We start from the raw sequence: 21781 nt of genomic DNA, 5'->3' as shown, positions 1-21781 counted from the left end.
GGCCTGAAGTAAAACTTGTACTGTTAAACTACAGTTGATGGCGTCTCATCACTGTCAAGCCCACCTCCAGGAGTTGGGTATTGCTGCAGCCCGGCGACCTCGTGTCATATCCTCTCCTCTCAAACCCTTTAATGTAATGCTCCCTTGGCACACTGTGCATTTAAAACTAGCCCTGCACTAACCCTAACCATGACCCTAACCCAAACCTGAGGGGAGTATGGACAGTGAGTGCAGGGGTTGGCAGTATTGCTTCATAGCAAGAAGGTTCCTGGTTCTAAACACAGCCAGGGCCTTCCTCTGCAGCATTTGCATGTTCTCCCTGCAAGTGCCTGGGTTCTCTCCAGGTACTCCAGCTTCCTCCAAACACCAAAAACATGCTTGTTATGTGAACTGGTGGCTCTAAATTAGCTTAAGGGAGTGCCTGGTTGTTTGTCTGCGATTGACTGGTATCCAGTCCAGGATGTACCTTGTCTCTCGCTTAATGGCAGATGGGAAAGGGATTAGATGAGTTGAAGATGGAGGGGTGGATGGAAGATGTAACCAGGCAAAGTTGAAGCTGAGGCTCATTACCACCATCAGCTGTTGTGAAACGGTAGTTTCACAGTTTCACAGGGAGCCTGATGGTAGAGATGGGGGTTTGACAGTGGAGGTCTGCAGCCAGACTGTCTCATATTTTAACTGATGTTCCTGTGTGAATATCAGCTGTTGGTAAATGGTGTGGTTGGTTTACAGAATGTAATTAACATCAGCAGAACTACAATTTCTATCCTTTTTGAAGGTTAATGTTAACATGTGTGTCCTTAATATCGTCATTCAGTGCGTTGGTTATATGCAAGTTCACCTCGACACAACCTACAACTTTATCTCCATTTTTTAAATCAAATCAAGCCAAACAGTGCTATTCATATAAGGTGCTTTTGGTATAATCATTTCACTGTTGTTTACATTCAGGTTATAGAGCATTGCTAATATGCTTAGCTTCGCCGCAACCAGTGGAAGGCGGCTGTCTCTGATGATTTAAATTCATTTTCACTGAATTGCTAGTGTCATACGTTTGTTCATATGTTAATGAGAGGACTAAAATAATAAAATTAGTTAAAACAGCCATCCTTAAACTTCCTTTTTATATCACAGTGATGTTAGGGACATCCTTATTTTATTTATTAATAACAAGCAAAACAAAAAGACCTGTCAGGATAAAGTTTAAAATTTGACAAAATCAAGAAACTAAACAGAACATATATACTTAAGTAAAAGAGGAAGATTTTAGCAACATAAATATCTTTGGCTGTCGCTCCACCGACTCCTCTTTTACTCAGCTAGGTGCGAACATTTCTGGCTCTCAGTCCTTATGTTTTTTTGTCTCATGGTCTCTTTTGGGTCTAAATCCCAGTGCCCACTGAAATTCCAAAATACTCCCAATTAAACCCTCCACGCTCCCACCCACATAGTTTCTCAAAGGCTGTAGGATGGAGGATGCTGCGAAGCGGAAATGGTTACCACGGTAAGATATTTACACCACAAGGACTAAAAAGCCTTTTTATGAGAGCAAAACTACCTGAGGTTAAATGAAACAGCATGGCTTGAGTCTATTCTTGTGTCCATGCAGGAAGCTATGATGCTATGAAGCAGAAGTGGGCTGCTTCAGAGGCTTGTGTTGGAGGAGACATTATAAATTCTACTGAAGAGATAAAAGGCTGCAGGAAACTTAGACATCGGCCTTTCTTTTGGCTCTACTTTTGACGGACTTGAAGTATAATTGGTGAAAACTCAATACTCAAATAGACACTAAATAATGCAGCTGGTTTTCTTGTTCAAGTTGTTAGAGAAGAAACTTTAGAGATTGAGTGTAGGATGAATGCTAGCGATCTGTAACCTCAAGGTAAAAAGTTTTTCAATGGTATTTGTAAAGTATGAATGAAAGCCTGTCTATATTCTCAGCTGTCTGTAATTTAAAAGAGCGCAGTAAAGATTCATCACGGAGGCAGCACAAGATGTGAAGGTTGCAAGGTTTTCTGAGCATGAGTCACAAGGATCAAAGAATATACTAAGAACATCTTTTGATGAAATATGAAACAAAGTTAACAACAAAATTCCACCTACCACCTTGTGAATGTACCTTGATGCATTTAGTTAACAATTCATACCTGTAGAAGCTGTACAATATGAACAGCCCATCATTACTAGCAGGCCTGTGCCTCTCACATGTATCTTGGTATAGCAGATATGGCTGCATGTATGGTCTAGTAGAACATTTTATAGAAATTATAATATAGAAACAGTGGTTGAGATTATTTTAAAAGGATATCATTATGAAGTTTTTCAAGCAGTGCTCATTTCATCTCCCTTGATAACACTCACTATCTGCTATGCGTGTACCCAAGCATTACAGCTGAGTAGATGATGGTCGGTTCTACAAGTGGTAGCTGGAGTATAATAATGCCCATAATTCTTCGACAAAGCACTCTTTCTGGTAGCATTCTTTTGAGTACTGAGCATAAATGGGCACAAAGTCAGCTAAGATAAAAAGTTTCATTTACATTCTAGAGAAAAAGAAACTCATAAAACTAAAATATTACATTTGCATGTCCAAACTTCACCGTACTCAGTCACAAATGGCTTATTTTTATTATCTGGATCATATAAACTTTGCGTAAAGATATAAAACCCCTTTATTCAGGTGTTAATGAGACACTGCTGCCATCAGATAATATTGAGCTGAATCAGGGATGTGCATTTCAAGGTGATGTGCTCTTCCAAAGTCACTGGCAATTAGTTGAAGAAAAATCAAATATTCTTAGCAATGTATCATGAGATAGATCTGAGTTTGTTAGCCTAATGCTGTCACATAAGAATTGCCTTTACAGGCTAACATATTGAACATTGTTTAGAACAAATTTCAACTTAAGAACTCATCTATTTCCTTTGAATTTACAAAGTTTACGATTTCTCAACTGATCATTTACCCCAAAAATGTTCAGTAAAATAGAGTGTGATCAAAGTTAAGAAAAACAAAATAGTCATTGGCACCTCAGTTGCGTCATGAGTCTTGCTTTTGTTATATAATGAAAATTAGCAAACAACTATTAGGCCCATAGATGGTTTTACCTTTAGGCTAAGGTAGGAGATTGCCTCGGACCTTGAGATGGAATGATAATAGGTGGGCATCAAATATGTGTTATACTGTATGTCTAAAATGATTTTAATGGCTAATATGTGTGTATCTTGAAGGTAAACAAGACACCAGAAAAGGCACAAACTGGAGGGCTTCTGGTGCCCCTAAAACCACTGGTGCTCATGTAAGGAAAGGTTCATAAAAGGGATGGATAATAAAGCCCCCAAATGTCCTTTTACAAGGCAAATAATAGCTAGATGGATCCCAATAGGCATGATGAACCAAGCAATACGTTTCATACTGTGTGCATGCGAAAAAATAAATAAAAAAAAAGGGAAAGATTTGTGTCAGAGGAAAGGATATTACATCAAAAAAAAAAAAAAAAGTTTATTTCTCTAAGTTCTATCTGGCTAGAGACTGTTAAAATATGACAATGTGCTCAGTTTGAGTTATGATGCTCCACTAAGAGCTGATGGAGTACTGTCGGGTACCTATTTGATTTACTAAGATCCACAATTGGTTAATTTTTCTTTAAAATCCTGATGAATCTTTATTCTCCTTTTCAACACACTGTTTTGATAGGAAATCTGTCCACAACTGCACCTTAATGTCTTATTTCATTAAAAAAAAAAAAACCTCACAGACAAGTCAAAAGTCATCTGCACATTTGGGGTGCGCAGATGGTTGAGTGGTTTAAGATGCGCCCCATGTATGTGGGCGGCCCGTGTTCGAATCAGTTAGTCAATTACCTATAACACAAAAATCCAAGATAACACAAAAAACATTAGAAATGCAAAATAGTGCAATTTTGAAATTGGGATCAATCTTAAGTCAATACAGAAACTTTGAGATTAATTAGGATTAAAAATGTAATCAAAACAGCCTAGTTTATAGCTTTCATTCTAATAATGGGTTACATCGCACTTTAAAGGTACAAGTTTCTGTAGAATTTAGTACCAACCCATGTGAAATGTAAACCTAGCAGTCTGTGTTGTCTGATGCTCCAAGTCTTGGTCTTTTTCCTCGTTGTCCTGTTTGTATTCCAGCCTTGAATACAGAAGACATATCACTTGTTTGCTTATAAATGAATCTGCCATTTTTGCTGTTGTTGTTTTAAGTCACAATTGCATTAGGTGATCACACATCAGCTGCCTCATTCATCTTTCAGATTCACTAGCTCATTCATCAGCCGCTCGGCCAGCAACTGTCTGCTGAATCATATTCGTGCAGCTGCAGAGCTCTGACACTTTCATTATTCCCCTGCTGCACTGAAGTTAAGACCGTTTGCTTCATATTTTTGATTTATTCAAGCTCTAATGCTCATGTATGCTTATTAAAAGGCATTAACGCTCCCAAAAGATCCTAATTGCTGTTTGAATTCTTCGAAGAGCAGTTTTAAGAGGCTATTTCCTCATAACAGAGTATACTTGCTCAAGTTTCCACATTGAGAAAAGAACAATTTTCATAATGTTTAAGAGTTTTCTGCAAGTCTTTTATTCCTTTATTCTTTCTTTTGCTGTTGCACTTTAAAGAAAAATCACTAATTAACAAGTCAAGAGTCACTCAGGATTTTAAACACACCTGTGGGACTCGTTCACAGCACAATCCTTTGATGAGTCACCCTAACAAACGTCAGGCAAACAAAATATGTTATTTAACATTCCCTTTAATTTGGACCTACCATCTACTGTTTGTAATCTTAACTAGAATTCAATCTGGCAAAACACTCTCCTATCTTCCAGAAATCCTAACCACCAAGTAATTCACTTTAATTTTATTCATCGCACATCTTAAACACTTAAAGTGTAAGCACTATCTTCTCTTTATTGCAGTTTATGTCCTGCTAAATCTATTGGACCTTTTCTACACATGGTTTGAGACTGCCAAGGGGTTGCAGATATCTGGAGGGGAGTTTGCAATATTTTATCACGTATTTTAGCCAAACCCATTCCTTTTTCACCATATGTCCTTCTCCTTGATGACAGCTCTAGTTTAGAGCTTTCAGTTCAACAGAAATGTGTCCTTTAAGTTGGCCTCACCACCGCCAAACGACTTGCAGAAATGGTTGTTGGGTTTTATTGATATTGCAAACATGGATAACCTGGCACACCAGATGGATTTGTTTCATACATCCATCTGGTGAACCACTCATAGACAGTGTTTGTGAAAGGGCAGAGCCTTTGAAAAGAAAGTCTAAGGATGATTGGATGAACGTTCTGTCTGTCACATTTTTACGGGACAATCAGAGCAACAAAACAAGTGATGTAGCCGCTACCAAGCTTTACTGAAGGAGTAAACTCCATAAGGACTTCATAACATGAACAATGGTGACTATAGACATGTTAGTACATGACTTTTGTCGTTTTGAAAAGAAAACAACTCACTGCTGTTCTTTGTTCTTCTTTAAACTAAGAAATGTCATCAAGTTCTGATAAAACTGTCACTTTAGCAGCATCCATGCTATTCGCTTCCGCCATTACTGCACCGGCCTCTTGTTGCTGCTTGCTTGTGTCACGACTCCGCCACGCCTGAAAGTACTGCCCCTTGATGCTAATTGGTCCTCTCACTGTCTAACCGGGCCCAAACTGTTCAGACAGGAGCTTTGCAAGATCGATTCGCCAGTGAAAAACACAGAAACGAGCATATCCATCTGCTTTGCAAGGTTAAAACATGGAATGATGGGCAAAAATGCACCACGCTAAACCTGATAATGTAACATATTGGTTTGATACCATCAGAACTCTTAAGGCTTTACTATGAACAGCTTTATTACTTTCTTGGTCCATCCTTTGGACCCATGGGGTGGAGTAGGTGGGTATTTGGGACAGGTTGGTCATTGGGTATGGGTTGGGCTGGGTGTATTTTATTTGAATTTTCGTTTATGTATACTTGTGTTGTTATGATTGAGCACAGAGAAATAGTCCTATCTTGATTTTGCTCGCTTTCTTTTGGCCTGCTATCTGTCTATCCTCTCTTCAATATTGCTGCATGTGTCACAATCAATCACTCCCTCCTGTATATTGGCTTTTAATGGGATACAACATTGTTTTCATCCTTATTGTGAACTTTGTTGAAAATAATACAAAATTGATCACAAAAAAAACCCAAACATTTCTTTTAATTTATTATTTTAGTAATGTTTGATCAATCTGATTACCGATGGAAAACCTAGAGGCAGATATAGTGTGATAATAAGCAACCCACAATACCAGCAATAACCACATTTTGACTATCATTAGTAGGGCTGATCTGACCTGTTCATGGCAAGTGTCAATATAAAATTTGTGTCTGTTAATACTTCTTATTATTGAGCTCACCCTGTCTCACACTCATGACCTCAAAGGCTTAAGTCAAGCCAACTCCAGATTTTAAGGCTGTGTCCAATCAATAATTGTAATTTGGTTGATAAAGTAGAAGAATACAGAAAAGCATGTAAGACTGATAAGATTTATCAGACATTGTGGCAGGAAGCAGAAAAGAGGTCAATCTAAGTGAAAAGCAAGTTCAGTGAGGTTAGGAGTTCATGCATCTAAAGTTGTAAAATAACCATTGAAAAGCTGGCATGCATGATGGATTAGTCTGAGGGTGCGTTATGATGCAGAGACATAACATAATGATAAAAGTGGCTGTAACTTTGTCGAAGTTTTAGTGATAAAAAAGCATGTTTGGATCATCAGTCTGCTTCCTGTGGAGTGGGCATTGATAGTTACTCTGTGGTCATAATCCACAGAACTGTAGAGGATAATCAGGCTTCTTGATCAAAGTTTCATATCAAGTCATCTCTTCAGTCCATTATGACTCACTCTTTCTGTCGCCTGTTTATATGAACTCAGTGCACTCTCTCTGCAGTGAGTTGTGTCTGTTTTGTTATCCATTGCTTTTGGAGACAGAGGTTTCATTACACCCTTTGAAATGATCTGGTTTTCTGCATTAATTGGTCATCAAATGGGATATGATTGGCAAGTCAGAAGAATAGACAAACACAGTATGCTTAATCTTATATTTCACAAATAATTAAAAGATTTCATGTCTTTATTGAACACAACCATTAAACATTCACATGCTGCTGGAAAACATAAGTAAACCCTTAGGCTAATGACTCCAAAAAGAGCTAATTGGAGTCAGGAGTTAGCACACCTGAAGCCAAATCGATAAAGAGCCAGATGAAGACCTATGGTGACTTATAAAAACACTCAAGTTTGCTCCTTAGAAGAAGAATCTGCTCCTAGCTAAACAGAACTGTTGAATTGCAAAAGACTGGAAGGGGTGCCAAAGTCATCTCAAAGGCTTCAGGTCTTCACCAGTCCACAGTTAGACAAACTACCATCAAATGGAGACCATACAGTACCGGGACTACTCTTCCTGGAAGTGGGCACAAAGCCTGGTTGGCTTTAGGGATATGACAGAGTGCTCAAAGAAGTTAAAAAAAAAAAAAAAAAAAAAAAAAAATTCTAGAGTTACAGCTAAAGGTTTAAAGGAATTATCGAGACAAGTCAACATCTCTGATCATGAGTCTACTATATGTTAAAGATTGAACAGACATGGTGTCCATGGCAGGACTCCACAGCTTTCCAAAAAGTCAACATGGCACACCTGAGGTTTGCCAAGGAGCACCTTGATAGTCCACAACACTACTGAGAAAATGTTTTGTGGACAGATGAAACAAAGGTTGAATTGTTTGGGAAGAACACTCAGCTCTACCTATAGTGTTAAAAAGGGTACCACATCCAACATGAGAGCATCATCCCCACAGTGAAGTACAGAGGAGGGAGCGTCAGAGTCTGGGCTCCTCGCCATCTTCAAGGGGAAAATGAATTCCTAAGTTTATCAAGGTATCCTACAGGATAATGTCAGGGTGGCTGAAGAAGTTTGGTAATGCAGTGGGACAATAACCCAAAACAAGTAAAACTACTACAGCATGGCCTAGTCAGAGCCCACACCTGAACCCAGTAGAGATGCTGTGGAGTGGCCTCAGGAGAGCCGTTCACACCAAAGCTGGGCAAACACTGTGCAATTTCAAGCTGACCATACGACAGCTGTGGCAGATTGTCAACTCCTACTGTGCGTTTGATCACTTACGACGCACGATCATCATGCACAATTTGTGCTCACACTGTATGAGTGAAGTTGGGACAGTGACAGAAATCTGCAGAGTTTCCTTTTAAAAGTCCCACAAACTGAGGGTGAAGTGTTTCCAGACAAACCCTCTTTCTCTCTCCCAGTTTCTATCTCTATCCCACACTCAAAAAGCATCAACTTTCAGTGAGCTGCAGGTCTGCAGGTAGGAATATTTCCTGCTCATTTATTTCCTTTGTCATAACATGGATATGGGGGCATAAGAAAGTCATTCCAGCTGTTGTAATGGTAATTCAGAACGCTGTCTGACAGTTTAAAAAGGAAAAATCCCTCAAAATTGTTCATTCTGCTTGCGTTTCTGCTCTGACTGTGCAGTCGTACAACCAAAATATCAAACATGCCAGAAATCCATCCAACCAGTCGGGAGCAGCTCATTGGCCCAGCTGTAGCTGGGCCGTGGTTGGCCTTCGTACCCCCCTCTACACAGCACAACAAATGACACCCGATACAACTGAAAGTCAGCCTGACTTCAAGTCGTGTGACTCAAAATTCATCGCTGAATCGGATGAAAATCACACAGTGTATGCCCGGCTTGAAGAAATGGATGAGTTGAAGCGGTTCTGTAAAAAACAAACAAACAAAAAAAAGACGGTACAAAATTCCTCCTGAACGTTGTGAAGGACAACCTGCAACACTTGGTTGAGGTTATTGCTGCCAAAGGAGGTTAAAGATGTTATCAAATACAGGGCTCACTTTACTTTTTCCAGCAACATTGTAAATGTTATGTGGCTGTGTTCAATTAAGACATGAAATACTATCATTATTTTAGTGGTTTTAGACTTAACACATTGTGTCTGTCCTTACCTGTGACTTACATGCAGATCAGATCACATTTGAGGAATAGCTAATGCAGAAAACTAGATAATAAAAGGGTTCACATACTTTTCTTGCCACTTTAGTCAAATTAGACATAATGTCAGACTAAATACTGACAGAAGTGTTTGTCCATGAGCTTGTTGACATATTCTGTGCTGACCAATCATACTAGAAACACAAATACTGCCTCTAGAAACCCATTCCTAGTTCCTATGTGTCTTATTATATTCCTTTTATGAATGCATGTTGCATTTTTTGCCTCCTGTATATTAAATGTCAGCGTGATTGATAGCTTCTTTAGGTTTAATGCCTTTAAAAAATGCTTCTCATTATCATAAGAAAATAACAATATGGGGTAATAAATTAAGTTAGAATTTTAAGGATCCTGCCTGTCAAAAAGACAAATAAGATGGATCTCTAACACAAACACTGCTCCAACAATCTAATAGTGCAAATAAAGTTTGTGTTTTCCAACTGATTGAACAGAATGGTTCATGTGTGCATCAGAGGCTAAGTTGTAAGTTTCAGTATCATTTTGGGGTCAAGCTCAAATATAGGCCTATTAGACTCAGGAGTTCATTCCAGGTACTGTGATAGTCCTTTGAATGAACTCTTGCCACTTCTTTTACACTCCACTTATCCACTTTTCTCAAATCTCTATCTCAGGTCAGAGCAGAGACAACCCTTATTACATAACAGTGAAATCCTCAGTGTTATTTTTTCATACTCCCTCAAGACCTAGCGACAACCTCCAGTTTTAAAAATGAAGGCAATGTGGTGGTGCACAACACTGCAGTTCCTCAAGTGTCGTCTTGAGGCCAGCAGCAAATGCTGGGAATCCTCATTAAGTCTCGTCTGCAGGGTCTGTGTCCATTAACAGCACTTTTTATTTTGCCCTGGCAGTGCTCACAGACTCAGCTTCAAAGATCTTTTCAGCAGTTCTAACTGTAGCGAGGTTATGAAAGTTGAATTAAGCTTGCTTCTGTAGTAACAAAGGTTATTGTAGTTTGAGTTTTTTCATTATTTTTTAGCTTTCCATGTTATTAGGTGATAACTGAGGCTCTCTTTCACATAATCTGTAATCTGATGAATAATTATGCTGATTTTTTTCAGTTAAATAGGAACAATAAACAGACTTATTGAGGCTAATTGAGGTAGGTGATATCATCCTGTATAACATTTTTAAGTGCATAAACATATTCATAATTGAATCTGTCTATGTTGAAGGGTTGTATTTCAAGCAAATAAGTGATGTAAGAATAAAACAAACAGTCAAAAACCATGCAGAGGTACGGCTTTTCGGCAGATGCTGTGCCTCCAAGCCAATCACATTGCGCCTTTGGTAAAAAGACTTCTGCGGAGGATACACTGGAGTTTCCTCGGTCTGAGCTCCTTCAGGAGCCTCCTCTCTCCTCCAGGTGCATTTAAGGAATTGGAAGATCATTCATCATGGCGGAGAGAGAAAGATTTAGTTAGTCGAGGAGAGAGGAGGCGAGGATGGATAAAACTTTGTAACGAGAAGCACCCAGAGTGGTAAGAGGAAAGGAGACACCACTTGATTGACATTCATCATCAAACATTGCTGATAAACAGTGTGTCATCAGAGGTAACAATAAAGCTTTGACTATCTCATTCATACTTTGGATCTGTGTTGATCCTCTTCATATATTTGTACAGTTAACAGCCCTCATTTATACTTGTACATACCTAAAGTACAATAAACTCCCATCCTAGTAGCTTAAGATTGAGTAATGAAAAAACACAACTCTTGTATTTTCTATAATCATTTATAAATGCTGAAAATGTTTACATTTACACCCCTCCTTCATAGTTCGTTGTGCCATTTTGCAGTTGAACGCAGAGCACGGTGGGAAATTCATCATACCCCTTGGTTTCAAGTGTGGTCCTGGGCTTTGTAGCCTTAACTTCAAAGGAGAATTGGGATATCCTTTCAGCTGATGTGAACACGCAAAACCAAGGGGAAGGGCTAACCCGCAGTTTTCACATAGGATGACTGCGCCGCACACCTTATCAAACCGTGACCCAAGCATTGCGGGTTACGTCCGCCCGAAGGTGAGTGACCTCGCCTTCTGGAAGTGAGTCTAGAACACTGTGCCACGGCGCGCAGCCCTGATCAGCAGAAGAGATCATGGGAGAACTGCGAGTTCATGCAGGGATAGTATGTCAACAGCAGATTATTTTACCTTTTGGGGTTAGTCCATGATATTATTCCTTCAGCCACTGGGTGAGTACATTAGGAAGTTAAAAGGGTAATGTTAGCTTAAAGGATCTGTACTTCTATGCAAAATTCTTTGGCTAAATATCCCCAAAAATGAACTTTTCCTTAAATGGCACCATTGTAGCTCTGTGACCAGAAGGTAAATAACAAACGGTGAATTAAAGGGCATTTAAATATTTCCAAAATCAGTTTTCATGTATTGTAAGTGTGCCACTGGCCAAGTGCCCACGTGCCACCGTTGGCACACGTGTCTAAGGTTGCTGCCCCCTGCTCTACAGAATGAATTGGCACAACTTTTCTCAAAAACAATCCAAAATCTTGTGGAAAGCCTTCCAAGAAGAGTCGACATTATTGTAACTGCAAGAGGGGAAGCAACTCCATATTAAAGTGCATGTACTAGAATACAATGTCAGTCCAAAAGTTACCATGAAATACTATTTCTTAGCCACTGCTGAGCTTCAGAACGCCTCTTCAGAAACCAATGAACGACATGACTACAATACTTCCATATTTTCTAGTCACTGCCACAGGAAAGGATCAAATATATCAGTTGAAAATGAAAATACAACAAAACAGAGACTCTGAGTCTCTCATGTATGTGTGTTTGTGCTTTTATATCTCTTACCGTTATCAGAGATGTCTAAAGTCCCCACACAGGAAACCCGAGGAAACAGCTCCTGAATCACGCCGGCACCTGCTGACCTCAACTGTAGGAGAAAGACAGAGCGGAGTGGGGCATGATGGGATTGCCATGAGCGTTAATCTAAGAGGAAGATGAGTGAATCTACCTACAGCAGCACAGACTGACAAGAGCGTACCTCACAGCTGCTGATGTCCAGGTGTAAATCAGTGATATGAGGGTTATTGGACAGACCCAGGAACAGAGCCCTGAGGGAAAACACAGGCAGGGGAGGATGAGGAAAGAGAGGGCCAGAGAGAGATTAATGGAAAACAGATACAGAAAAGAAGTGAGCAGAATGATAGGGTAGATAAAAAGAAATGGTGCAAATAAAGGTAATTAGTGAACAAAGGCAAGGCAAAAAAGAAAAAGATCAGACTTAGATAAATCCAATTCCTTCCTTTTACAACCTGCAGAGATCATCAGACCCTTCCCAGCTGCCCCACGTTCTCCTCCGCACACCTAAAAGTTTTAGAGCCTTCTTAAAGGATTTAAAGAAAAGTAGCTTAAAAAGGAAGCTTCATTGCAGAGTAAGTCCCATCCAGGAGTCACCTTAAAAGCCTTCAACGTTTATTCAGGAGAAGTGGCCAATTGTTGCCCATGCACACACAAGCTCAGCACAAAGAAAGCTAGATTTGCACATCAAGGCACTGCTGGAGGTTGTTCTTGTGCGATGAATACACAGTTAAGAGTTATGCACCATGAGGAGGTAATGAGGAGAGGAGCTAAGTGGGGAGTCCACTCCTCCTGTTTTTTGGCTCAGATCCATTATGCAGTAGTCATCTTCCCAATTTTTGGCAGTTTGCTTTGTTTACTCTGCTGTTGATCAAGTTTGTTGGCTTTGAGACGCTAACAGCAGGCTACACACCTAACAGGGAACTAAAATAGTAATAGTATCTCCGTAGGGGATAGATCCCTTTTGCTGGTTTAACTTCAGATCTACTAAAACAAGTAAGGATAAAGAGTCCAGCACAAACATGAGGCGACACAGCATACGCCAGCCAGCATGAAGGCTTCAATGTTTATCCTGACTGAAGGCTGGCCTACTGTCACAATAACAAATCACTGTCACGAGTTTTTTTTTTTAGAAACCTAACGCGATAATTGTTCATGAAAAATCCCTGATGATTTAGAGGCAACTACGCTCCATATGGTGTAAGATATTTCAGTATTCTAAAAATCTACACAATAATGTCTCTGTTTGCTGCTTGTACTGAAACTGCAGTATAACACCGTCCTCTCAGGGATCTGAAAATGTACACAATACAACACTGCTTCTTAAAAAAGATAGAATATTATCAAAAATTAGAATAAAAACAGAAAATGCTGATATGCAAAACACTGACACACGGAAATTAGAGGGTTATTAAACATAAGTAGGCAAACACACAAAAAATTTCCTGACATAAAGTGCCTATAAAAATATTCACACCCTTGGACTTTTTCCCTTTTATTGATTTTGTAAATCAATTATGGTCATTACATTTAGCATTTTCCTAAAAAACAAAACAAAACACAAAACCCTCTTTAATGTCACAGTGAAAACTAATGTCTAAAAAGTAATGTTAGCTAAATAAAAACATGTGATGTAGAACAAGTAACTAGATAAATGTTCACCTCTTCAAGTCATCAATTATATATATATGCTGATTATCTATGGCAGTGGTTCTTAACCTTTTCAGCTCGTGACCCCCAAAATAAAGGTGCCAGAGACTGAACACAGCCATGCACAATCAAGAATAGTTATGTGCTGCCCATAAGGGGGGATAAATGGGAGAGCCTTCTTGCACCCAGCCAAACTCCTGGCCCATGGAGGTCAACAAAATCATGATCCATTATAAAGTTAAGCTGTGATAACCATGTTTTATATATAACCTGATAAAATAACCACTCTTATCAAAGGGACAAATATCTTTTTTTTAAATAATTTGTGTAGTAAATAGCCTTCTTAAAAATGGAAATCCCTTTTGTTGAAAAAAAAAGAAAAGAATTAACATGGGTTAAAAATTGCTAAAATGGGTTAATAATGGCTAAAAGAGGTGGACAAGTGGTGAAATTGGATTTTAAAAGAAGCAGAAATGGGTTAGAAGTGGCAACAACAACATAAAAATTGCAAAAATGGGGTTAAAATGGAAAAAATGGGCATAAATAGTGTGAAAAGGGATTTAAAAATGGCTTAAATGGCTTTAAACTGGCAAAAATGTGCGAAAATTTGGTGAAATGGGATGAAAAATGAATATTAATTGGCAAAGAATGGTTAACTGAGAAAGAGGAAAAAAATGCAAATATTGGCAGACATTGGTTAAACTAGCAAAAATGAGCATATCAGAGAGTGAAATGTGGGTAAAATTGGAGTAAAAAGTGGTTTAAAAGGGGTTAATAGTGGCAATAATGGCTCAACAGAGGCAACATTAGGCTTAAGTGGCAAGAATTGGTTTAAAAGTGGCAAAAACAGAAAAAGTGGTGGAAAGGGTTTAAAACTGACAAAAATAGGTGTTAAATGGCAAAAATGTGTTAAAATCGGTGGGGAAATGGATGAAAATGGGTTAAAATTGGTGTAAAGTGGCAACATTGTGATTTAAAAAACATTCTGAGTTATTTTGGGGAATCTGGGGTCACCCTCTCAGTGTCTCGTGACCCCTAAGGGGGTTCCAACCCCAAGGTTGAGAACCACTCATCTATGGTACTGACATGCTGCTAAGGTTTGCCTCGCTGCTTTACTGAAATAGCAACAAGTCAATCTAAGTTTTGAGCACCCACAAGCATTTCCATAAACCAGCACCTACAACTAATTATACAGTCAAGATTCAGTCAACAGATCATAGAAACTGCATCATATTTTTAAACTGTTTTCAAGGACTGGGGATGGCTTTAAATTCAAACTTGTAGTGGACAAACTTTAAAAACAGTTTCCAAGTGCAATTAACACAGAGTGAATCACTCAGTTATGATAATACCTGGATAATTCATGTTTATGCAAGGTGGGAAAACTGCTGAAAAAGTAAACTTTCTGTATTTGTAAAGGGCTGAGGATAATTACATTCATAAATAACAAACCATGCATTTATAAGGCCCTATATAAAAATTAGTTCAGCCAGCAAGCAACTCATCTTTGTAATTATACAAACATTTATTATGGCAGCATGTCATGTTTGTTAGGTGCCAGGCTCCAGCTTCATCAGTCTTCACATATCTATTTTACATGCAGAATTGAGGAGCGATGAGGTAACATCTTAAACCTCCTGCTGAAGCATACGGGTGGACACTGGGGTGGAGGTGAGAGTGCAGCACTGATTCAGGGCAGAGCTAGTAATTGCAGAGCAGACTGGAAATATAGCAGTATAAATAAACTGCCAAATTAGGAGGATGTGGTCATGTGATTTGATTATGATGCACATCAGGTGTGAAATCAGTATTCTCAATATGCCTGCCTGACTTAGCTCACATTTCCTTTCTGTATTCAGCAATTAAAAGAGTCCTTAATATGATGAATGAACTTGAGCTTGTATAAAACTGTCCTTTAAGAGCCTTTACATCGCAGGTCACACCTACCCACTAACACACATTCACTCAGCATTTACAAACTGATGGTAAAGGCTGCTATGTAACTAACCCCACTCAGACCTATCCACACACACTGGTATTTGATTTTACCGATAACTGACAAAATGAATTAATCAGAAGGTCTCACCTAATGTCCCACACTCAATACTATGTGATGGATACTTCATACAGCTGCATCTGCCACCAGTGTGTGAGAGGTTAAGTTTGATATCAACCTCAAGTCCATTTATTATTTATGTGTGTGCACCTCAGCTCCAGTTTAAGCCAGGAACAACCGTGTTTGAGGCAAAAAATGATCCTGTCACAATCTTCTAAAACATGTTCCTGGCATCAATGTTCAAAATCGGCACATTCTTATCAAAAACTATGAAACATCTCTTAACATTAGCTTTCTTAACTTTGTGCTGCCTTCTAATAAATATTGGGTTTTAATGTTTACAACATCACACTTGTGTTCTTGTTTTACACACTGTCCCAACTTTTCTGGAAGCAGGGTTGCTGCTTCATTTCTGCCATAAAAGATTAGAAAATGCAAGTCTAAGCGGTGTGTTAAACTACAGCACCTCACAGCATCAGGAGCAGCTACATTTTTAGCTGGAGTGGGGAATAAATCGTTCACCACTCTGACGTGTCAAGTGTGACTAAACATTTCCAGCGGCACAAATGCTTGTTGACACAGGAAGGTAAAAACTGCTGGTAACACTCACCAGGTGCAGAGGGAGAAATAAAGTGAAGTAGGAGGCATGATGAGCTCCTTATATCCACAAACCCCTCTCACAGCTAAACATAACGTTATTTCAGGTGTTTATAGATCAATAAAGCATCATTTCTCAAAGATTACCAGGGCATATGGATGATGTCAGTGTAAAGATAGATTAGCTTAAAGAGTCAAATAAGCAGCACCTCCATACTGACTTGTTTTTTCCCTAATTGGATTATTCCGTGTATAGCATGAGCACCCACGGTGCATGAAATGTCTTGTGGAAATGCTCAGAGGATACAGTAACAGATCAATGTTTTTGGCAAGCAATTCATGTTATATCAGCATCTACAAATCCTGATAAATTACTGGTTTTAATTCATCTTACACATTGTGTAGTGACACAGTTTCTGTTTTTGCCTCCTACATAATGACTTGATGTCATGTTACTCACAGAACATCAGTGTAATATCACAGGGACTCTTTGATGTGTATATTAGTGCCATCTCTTGGCTTTTACTGCTGTTTATGTTGCCAGCTAAAAGTGTGCATCCTGTCCAGAGGTTCTGTGAATGAAGGGGAAGTGGGTTTTTGCCAGCTGGCCGTCATTTAGGATGATTCACTCGTCAGAAGTGATCACCGTCAGAGTGGGGGCCATTCAGCGAAATATTCATGACAAACTGTAAAATGTTAGTAAGACACGACTGATGCAGCCGCAAATACAAACAGTAACGGATGATTAGCTTTACAAATGAGAGATTACGGGGGCATCATCCATGGATTATACTAGTTAACCTATGTCAACAGGGATGAATCAATCGGAATTTTTGTCCTCATACATCTACATTTTTAAATGGTATGCTTTCCAGGAATTCTTTCTGTAAGCCAATTCAAAACCCTTATTATAATACCTAACCAAAGGGAATGCTGGTTTATTTTCAATCATTATGTTAAATTTAAATCTAAAGCCCTGGCCTTCATTCACCTGCACACATATAGCCCCAGTGCATGAATGTTCTACCTGCTACTAAGCAGTCTGGCTTTTTTTTTTTATCATCTTCCGTGGACAAAAGTTGAATGGCAGTTGTAAGTTTCCTCTCAGTCTCGATCCATTTAGACCTAATGAAATGTTCTTGTGTGAATACACATAAGACCTGATGAGACTCTGGTGTGCTTCTAGCTTTAAGACCTGATGCAGCATCTGTGGTGCTCCTTTTACAGCACTTGACTGATGAACTGCAACAGCTAGGAATCACTGAAATACACTTGAGCAACTGTGCAACTTTCTCAGATGTTTTCAGACAATGCTAAGGTTTTAGAGAGCTTTTTGTGGTCTGCCTTAGGTCTAAATGGGTTAAAATGAAGAACATGTTTGCTGAGGATCCTCCTGATTTTCATGGTGCAATAGAGGCCATGAAAATTATTCATGTCTTATTTTCTTCTTGATCAGGGTAATCAGTAAAGCCTGTTTATGCTTCTGCATAGTGTTGTAGTACTCGAGAACGGTCTCGGTCACATTTGCCACATTTTGAATGTCTTGGTCTTGGTCTTGGTTTTGAATGTCTTGGGACCCTCTTTAAGCCCTTAGGGACTTGTTTCATCCCACCTGTGCTAACATATGTTCATGTATTCCTTTGTCTTATTTCAATCGTCTTTCTTTTGCACAAATAAATAGAGAACTAAATGAACTAAAGATTGTACTTGGTTTTGCTCCATAAACCAATGATGAATACCACTTGACTGTAAAAAGCTTAAGACACAGTGATGCGTTCACACAGTCAAACAGGCCAGCACAGCACATGTTAGTGGTTACACTGAAAGAGGTTTCTCCATTCTCCCACACAGTTCAGCAGGTTTGTGTAGATTGGCTGTCTCACAAAGCAAAGATCAATATTCTTTCTGGTGTTAATTCACAGTTTTATAGTCTTTCCAATCTTTGCTGTGCACAAGTTTTGTTTGAAAACAATTAAACCCTCGTCTAGTATTGACACCTGCCACAAATAAAGGCAGCGTAATTCCACAGACTGAAGTAAATAAAAGTGAGGGCTGTGAAATGTAATTTCGGTGTCCCCTGTGAACAACATGGTCCGTCTTATCTCTGATCTTGTCCTGTGCATGCTGGTTTGGTACACTCTCAAAAGTTCCTAGTCTACTTTGATAGAACAAATGTAAACAAAGGCTATTTTGGTCCCATAGCTTTAAATCACTTCGTTGGATTATGAACCAGGTGTTGTTGATATTCACAATAATCTGTTTGAAATGCGTGTTTTTTCAGTAATCAGTTAAAATAAGTCCTTACAGTATGTTTACACATGCCAAATAGTGCTAGAACTAAGGGGCTTGGTAGTGGATAAGTGAGGTGCTGTGATTTTTTTCAACCCCCTCATTTAACCCCTCCACAAAACACCAAACTATCCCTTTAATAAAGTATGGCTGCACTTATTATTTCTGCTGTAGCCATTTAAATTGGATCAGATACATAAATGATGACACGGGGTCAAACTGAATGAGGTTACTATAAAATGAACTGTTGCCTTTTTTCCATAACTTATTTGCATCTTAGACAGGCTCATGGACGTCCAGAGTTCTAAAGGTCTCTTTAAATCTGTGCCACTGACAGGGACTCACCTCAGTGAATCAGGAGGGACTTTCATAGAAGCCAGGCTGACATGGGTCAAGCTGAACGCTGAACTGAAGAACTGGCGGAAGGTCGGCAGTGAATCTCTCGCTTTCCTGAAGGAGAACAGAGAAAAGAAGGGAAGAATTTTAAAATATGTGCGCATGAGAGATGGATCCCCACCAGACAGTTAGACAGTGAGAAAATAAAAGGAGGTGAGAGAACGACGAGAACTGATAAGAGCACGCTGGAGACAAGAGAACGGCTGACAGGAGGGCCTGATACGCTGATAGAAACTGACAGGTGACAAACGGAAAAGATGCAGAGAGAGAGAGAGAGAGGGAAAGGTAGACAGATGTCGGCTCTGACATTCAGGTCAGTATTACATCAGTGAGAGGGTGAAGTTTGCATTAATTACTGTCACCAGTTAAAAGGTACCATTGACCAATTATCCAACCATCTGCTTGGCTCATACAGTACATTAACCTGTCATCAGAGGAAGGACGGAGAATATATCCGTGTGGGTGCAACATCCCTCTAAGCCACAACACATTAGGTGGGGTATCTATCAGCTTACACAGGATGACACTGGCTCAGATCTGTGTTTGAAACTTGTCAAAGCAGCCGATCTGCCATTTCAGCCCCCACTAAACAAATAATTCCCCGTAGGAGACGAAGAGGAAGGGGTTTTCATACAGCTAGAAAAAGTGGTGGGAGTTAGGCAGGAGAGAGAGAGCAAGGCAGAGAAGAAGGATGTAATCCTCTTGCAGAAACAGGAGGATTGTTTTCCAGGAAAGACTACCTGCTACGTCTCTTTAGGCAGCTAATATGTTCTTTGTTGTCCAGCAGAAAAGCCTGTTTTTACAAGCCTGTTTCCCTTCTTATTTTGGTATACTGTGGCTATAATTCGAATGATGCAGCCCTTTGAACACGTAACCATGCATGGCAACCAGGTGTGTAACGGTGCAATTCGTACATCCGTTTAGGAGTTATGGTTCTGTGGTCAAAAGCAATGGAAAGTTCCTGATGACTAACTGTAAGTTTCTATGATTATTTTGAACTGACAGTAGTGTGAGCTACATTTTGTTTCTTAGTGTTATTTAGAACTGCCTGTGACAATTGGTACAGACTTCAGTGTGTTAGCCATTCATAAAAGGAGGAAACTGAATAAAAAAATGCAAAACATCTGCCAGTGAAAAGACGACTACCTGGCTTAAGGATAAGAAATTGTACACTTAAAGCCAGGGTGCTCAACTGCTGCATACAAGCAGCCTTTAGCTCTGGTAGTGTCTGTTTTCACATCCAGATATTTTTAAAAATGGTAATGATGGATGTAGGACCCCTGTTTTCTTTTGCCTATTTCCAGAAATCGGCACCTCTGGGTGATGCCTTAATATTCACATTCGACATGTCTCCTGAAACCAATGTTTCTCCCACACACCTGATTAAAACAGCAGGTGAGTCTGGTACCTCTGTCATGTCATCTTGCTTTATCACACAACTTGTTTTGTTTTGTTATCGCTTGCTTCTTCTTCATTAGTTACTTAATAGCAGTTGGCAAACTGTTGCAAGCATCGTCTCCACCTAGATTGGATGTAAATACAGCCAAAAGTGATCGCCTTTTTTATCTTATAAGACACATAGAGGGCTGCAGGGATGACATATTTTTGAGACCAAAGAGAAAAGCAGCCTAACATGGGATCCAAAAACGAAATATCTTGTGAAACTTTCACATTCGGTTCATCAAGATAATCTTGACAAATGACACCTACTTTTAAACATTTGCAGTAAAAGCTAATGTTAGGCTAATCTTGCAGAACTGGTCTTGTTTTACTGCTACCTGTACCAACAATGGCGGCTGGTGAAGAGATTAGCATGGATGCAACTAAAGCATCAGTTTTATCAGAATTGGACGACATTTTTCCATGAAAAGTGGAGCAAAGAAGCATTTTGTTTCCAACCAGCTTCTGCAAGAGTTTGATTTACCAACTGGCTCCACTGATAGTGACAGTGGGGATGCAGTTTACTCCTCATTGGTGACGCACGCTCATATGTTTTGTTGCTCTGATTGGCCTGAAATGAGTGCAACAGATGGAAGGTGTGTCTAATCCCCTTCTTAGACTTTTTCTGAATATGCCTGTCCCAAACAATGCCGAGCTGTGGCCCGGATGGATGTGAAATATTTACAAATCCATGAATATATATTAAACAGTCTATCTGATATGTCAGGTTCAGTATGGAACAACACCATGGTCAACTGACCTTAAAGCCTCTGACTTTCCTTCTGTACTTACACATCATCTATAAGACATGCTTTTTGGTATGACCTGGTCTTCATTTTATGACCCTGGCAAACCTTGGAACCAGAAGTGCTAAAAATGTGAATTCATTTCAAGGATTTAGTTCACATTACCGCATTGTAAGACTGCCACCTAGGACTGTATGCACAGAACTGTGAGGTCTTAATGGGGCCAGTTCAGGTGAACACAAAAACTGTTATTGGCCGACTGGCAATACAGTTGAAAAATACACCAGTATGTACAATTCAAATTGATTCTACAACAAATTACTCTTTAAAAAAAATCAGAGAATTCTATCTGACTTTGACTTCTCTTGTTTGATGTTTACTTGAGAGTTTCTGGTTGGAGACATTAGAATTTCATCTCTGTCTCTTGTTGTGTTGGCTTCTTCAGCTGAGGACCTCCAGCAGGCACTGAGCAGCGGTCGGAATGAGGGTCAGCATCTCTAAGTCTGGGACCACAATTTTTTGCCAGAAAACAGTGGATTGCTTCCTCCAGGTGGGGAGTGAGACCCTGCCTCGGGGGAAGGAGTCCAAGTATCTTGGGGTCTTCTTCACAAGTGAGGTAACAGGGAAAATGAGACTGACAGGAAAACTGGTGCAGCATCAGCAGTAC

At 39.5% G+C, this 21781-nt stretch overlaps 1 protein-coding gene across 5 annotated transcripts in view; it reads right to left on the bottom strand.

The window, feature by feature from the left end:
- The window catches only part of carmil3 (capping protein regulator and myosin 1 linker 3), a 214089-nt gene that overhangs the window by 59214 nt on the left and 133094 nt on the right, over positions 1-21781 (bottom strand). For all 5 annotated transcript variants that reach the window (XM_041804349.1, XM_041804345.1, XM_041804346.1 and 2 more), the window contains 3 exons: positions 18878-18982; positions 12125-12194; positions 11932-12013 (listed from right to left, as the gene is read on the bottom strand). In XM_041804349.1, the coding sequence (XP_041660283.1) occupies positions 11932-12013; positions 12125-12194; positions 18878-18982 (257 nt within the window). The remainder of the gene's footprint in view (positions 1-11931; positions 12014-12124; positions 12195-18877; positions 18983-21781) is intronic.

This window comes from Cheilinus undulatus, linkage group 13 (genome assembly GCF_018320785.1).
Source record: "Cheilinus undulatus linkage group 13, ASM1832078v1, whole genome shotgun sequence".
Classification (NCBI taxonomy): Eukaryota; Metazoa; Chordata; class Actinopteri; order Labriformes; family Labridae; genus Cheilinus; species Cheilinus undulatus.
The sequence above is the reverse complement of the archived record's forward strand: the minus strand, read 5'-3'. Positions and strand labels throughout refer to the sequence as shown.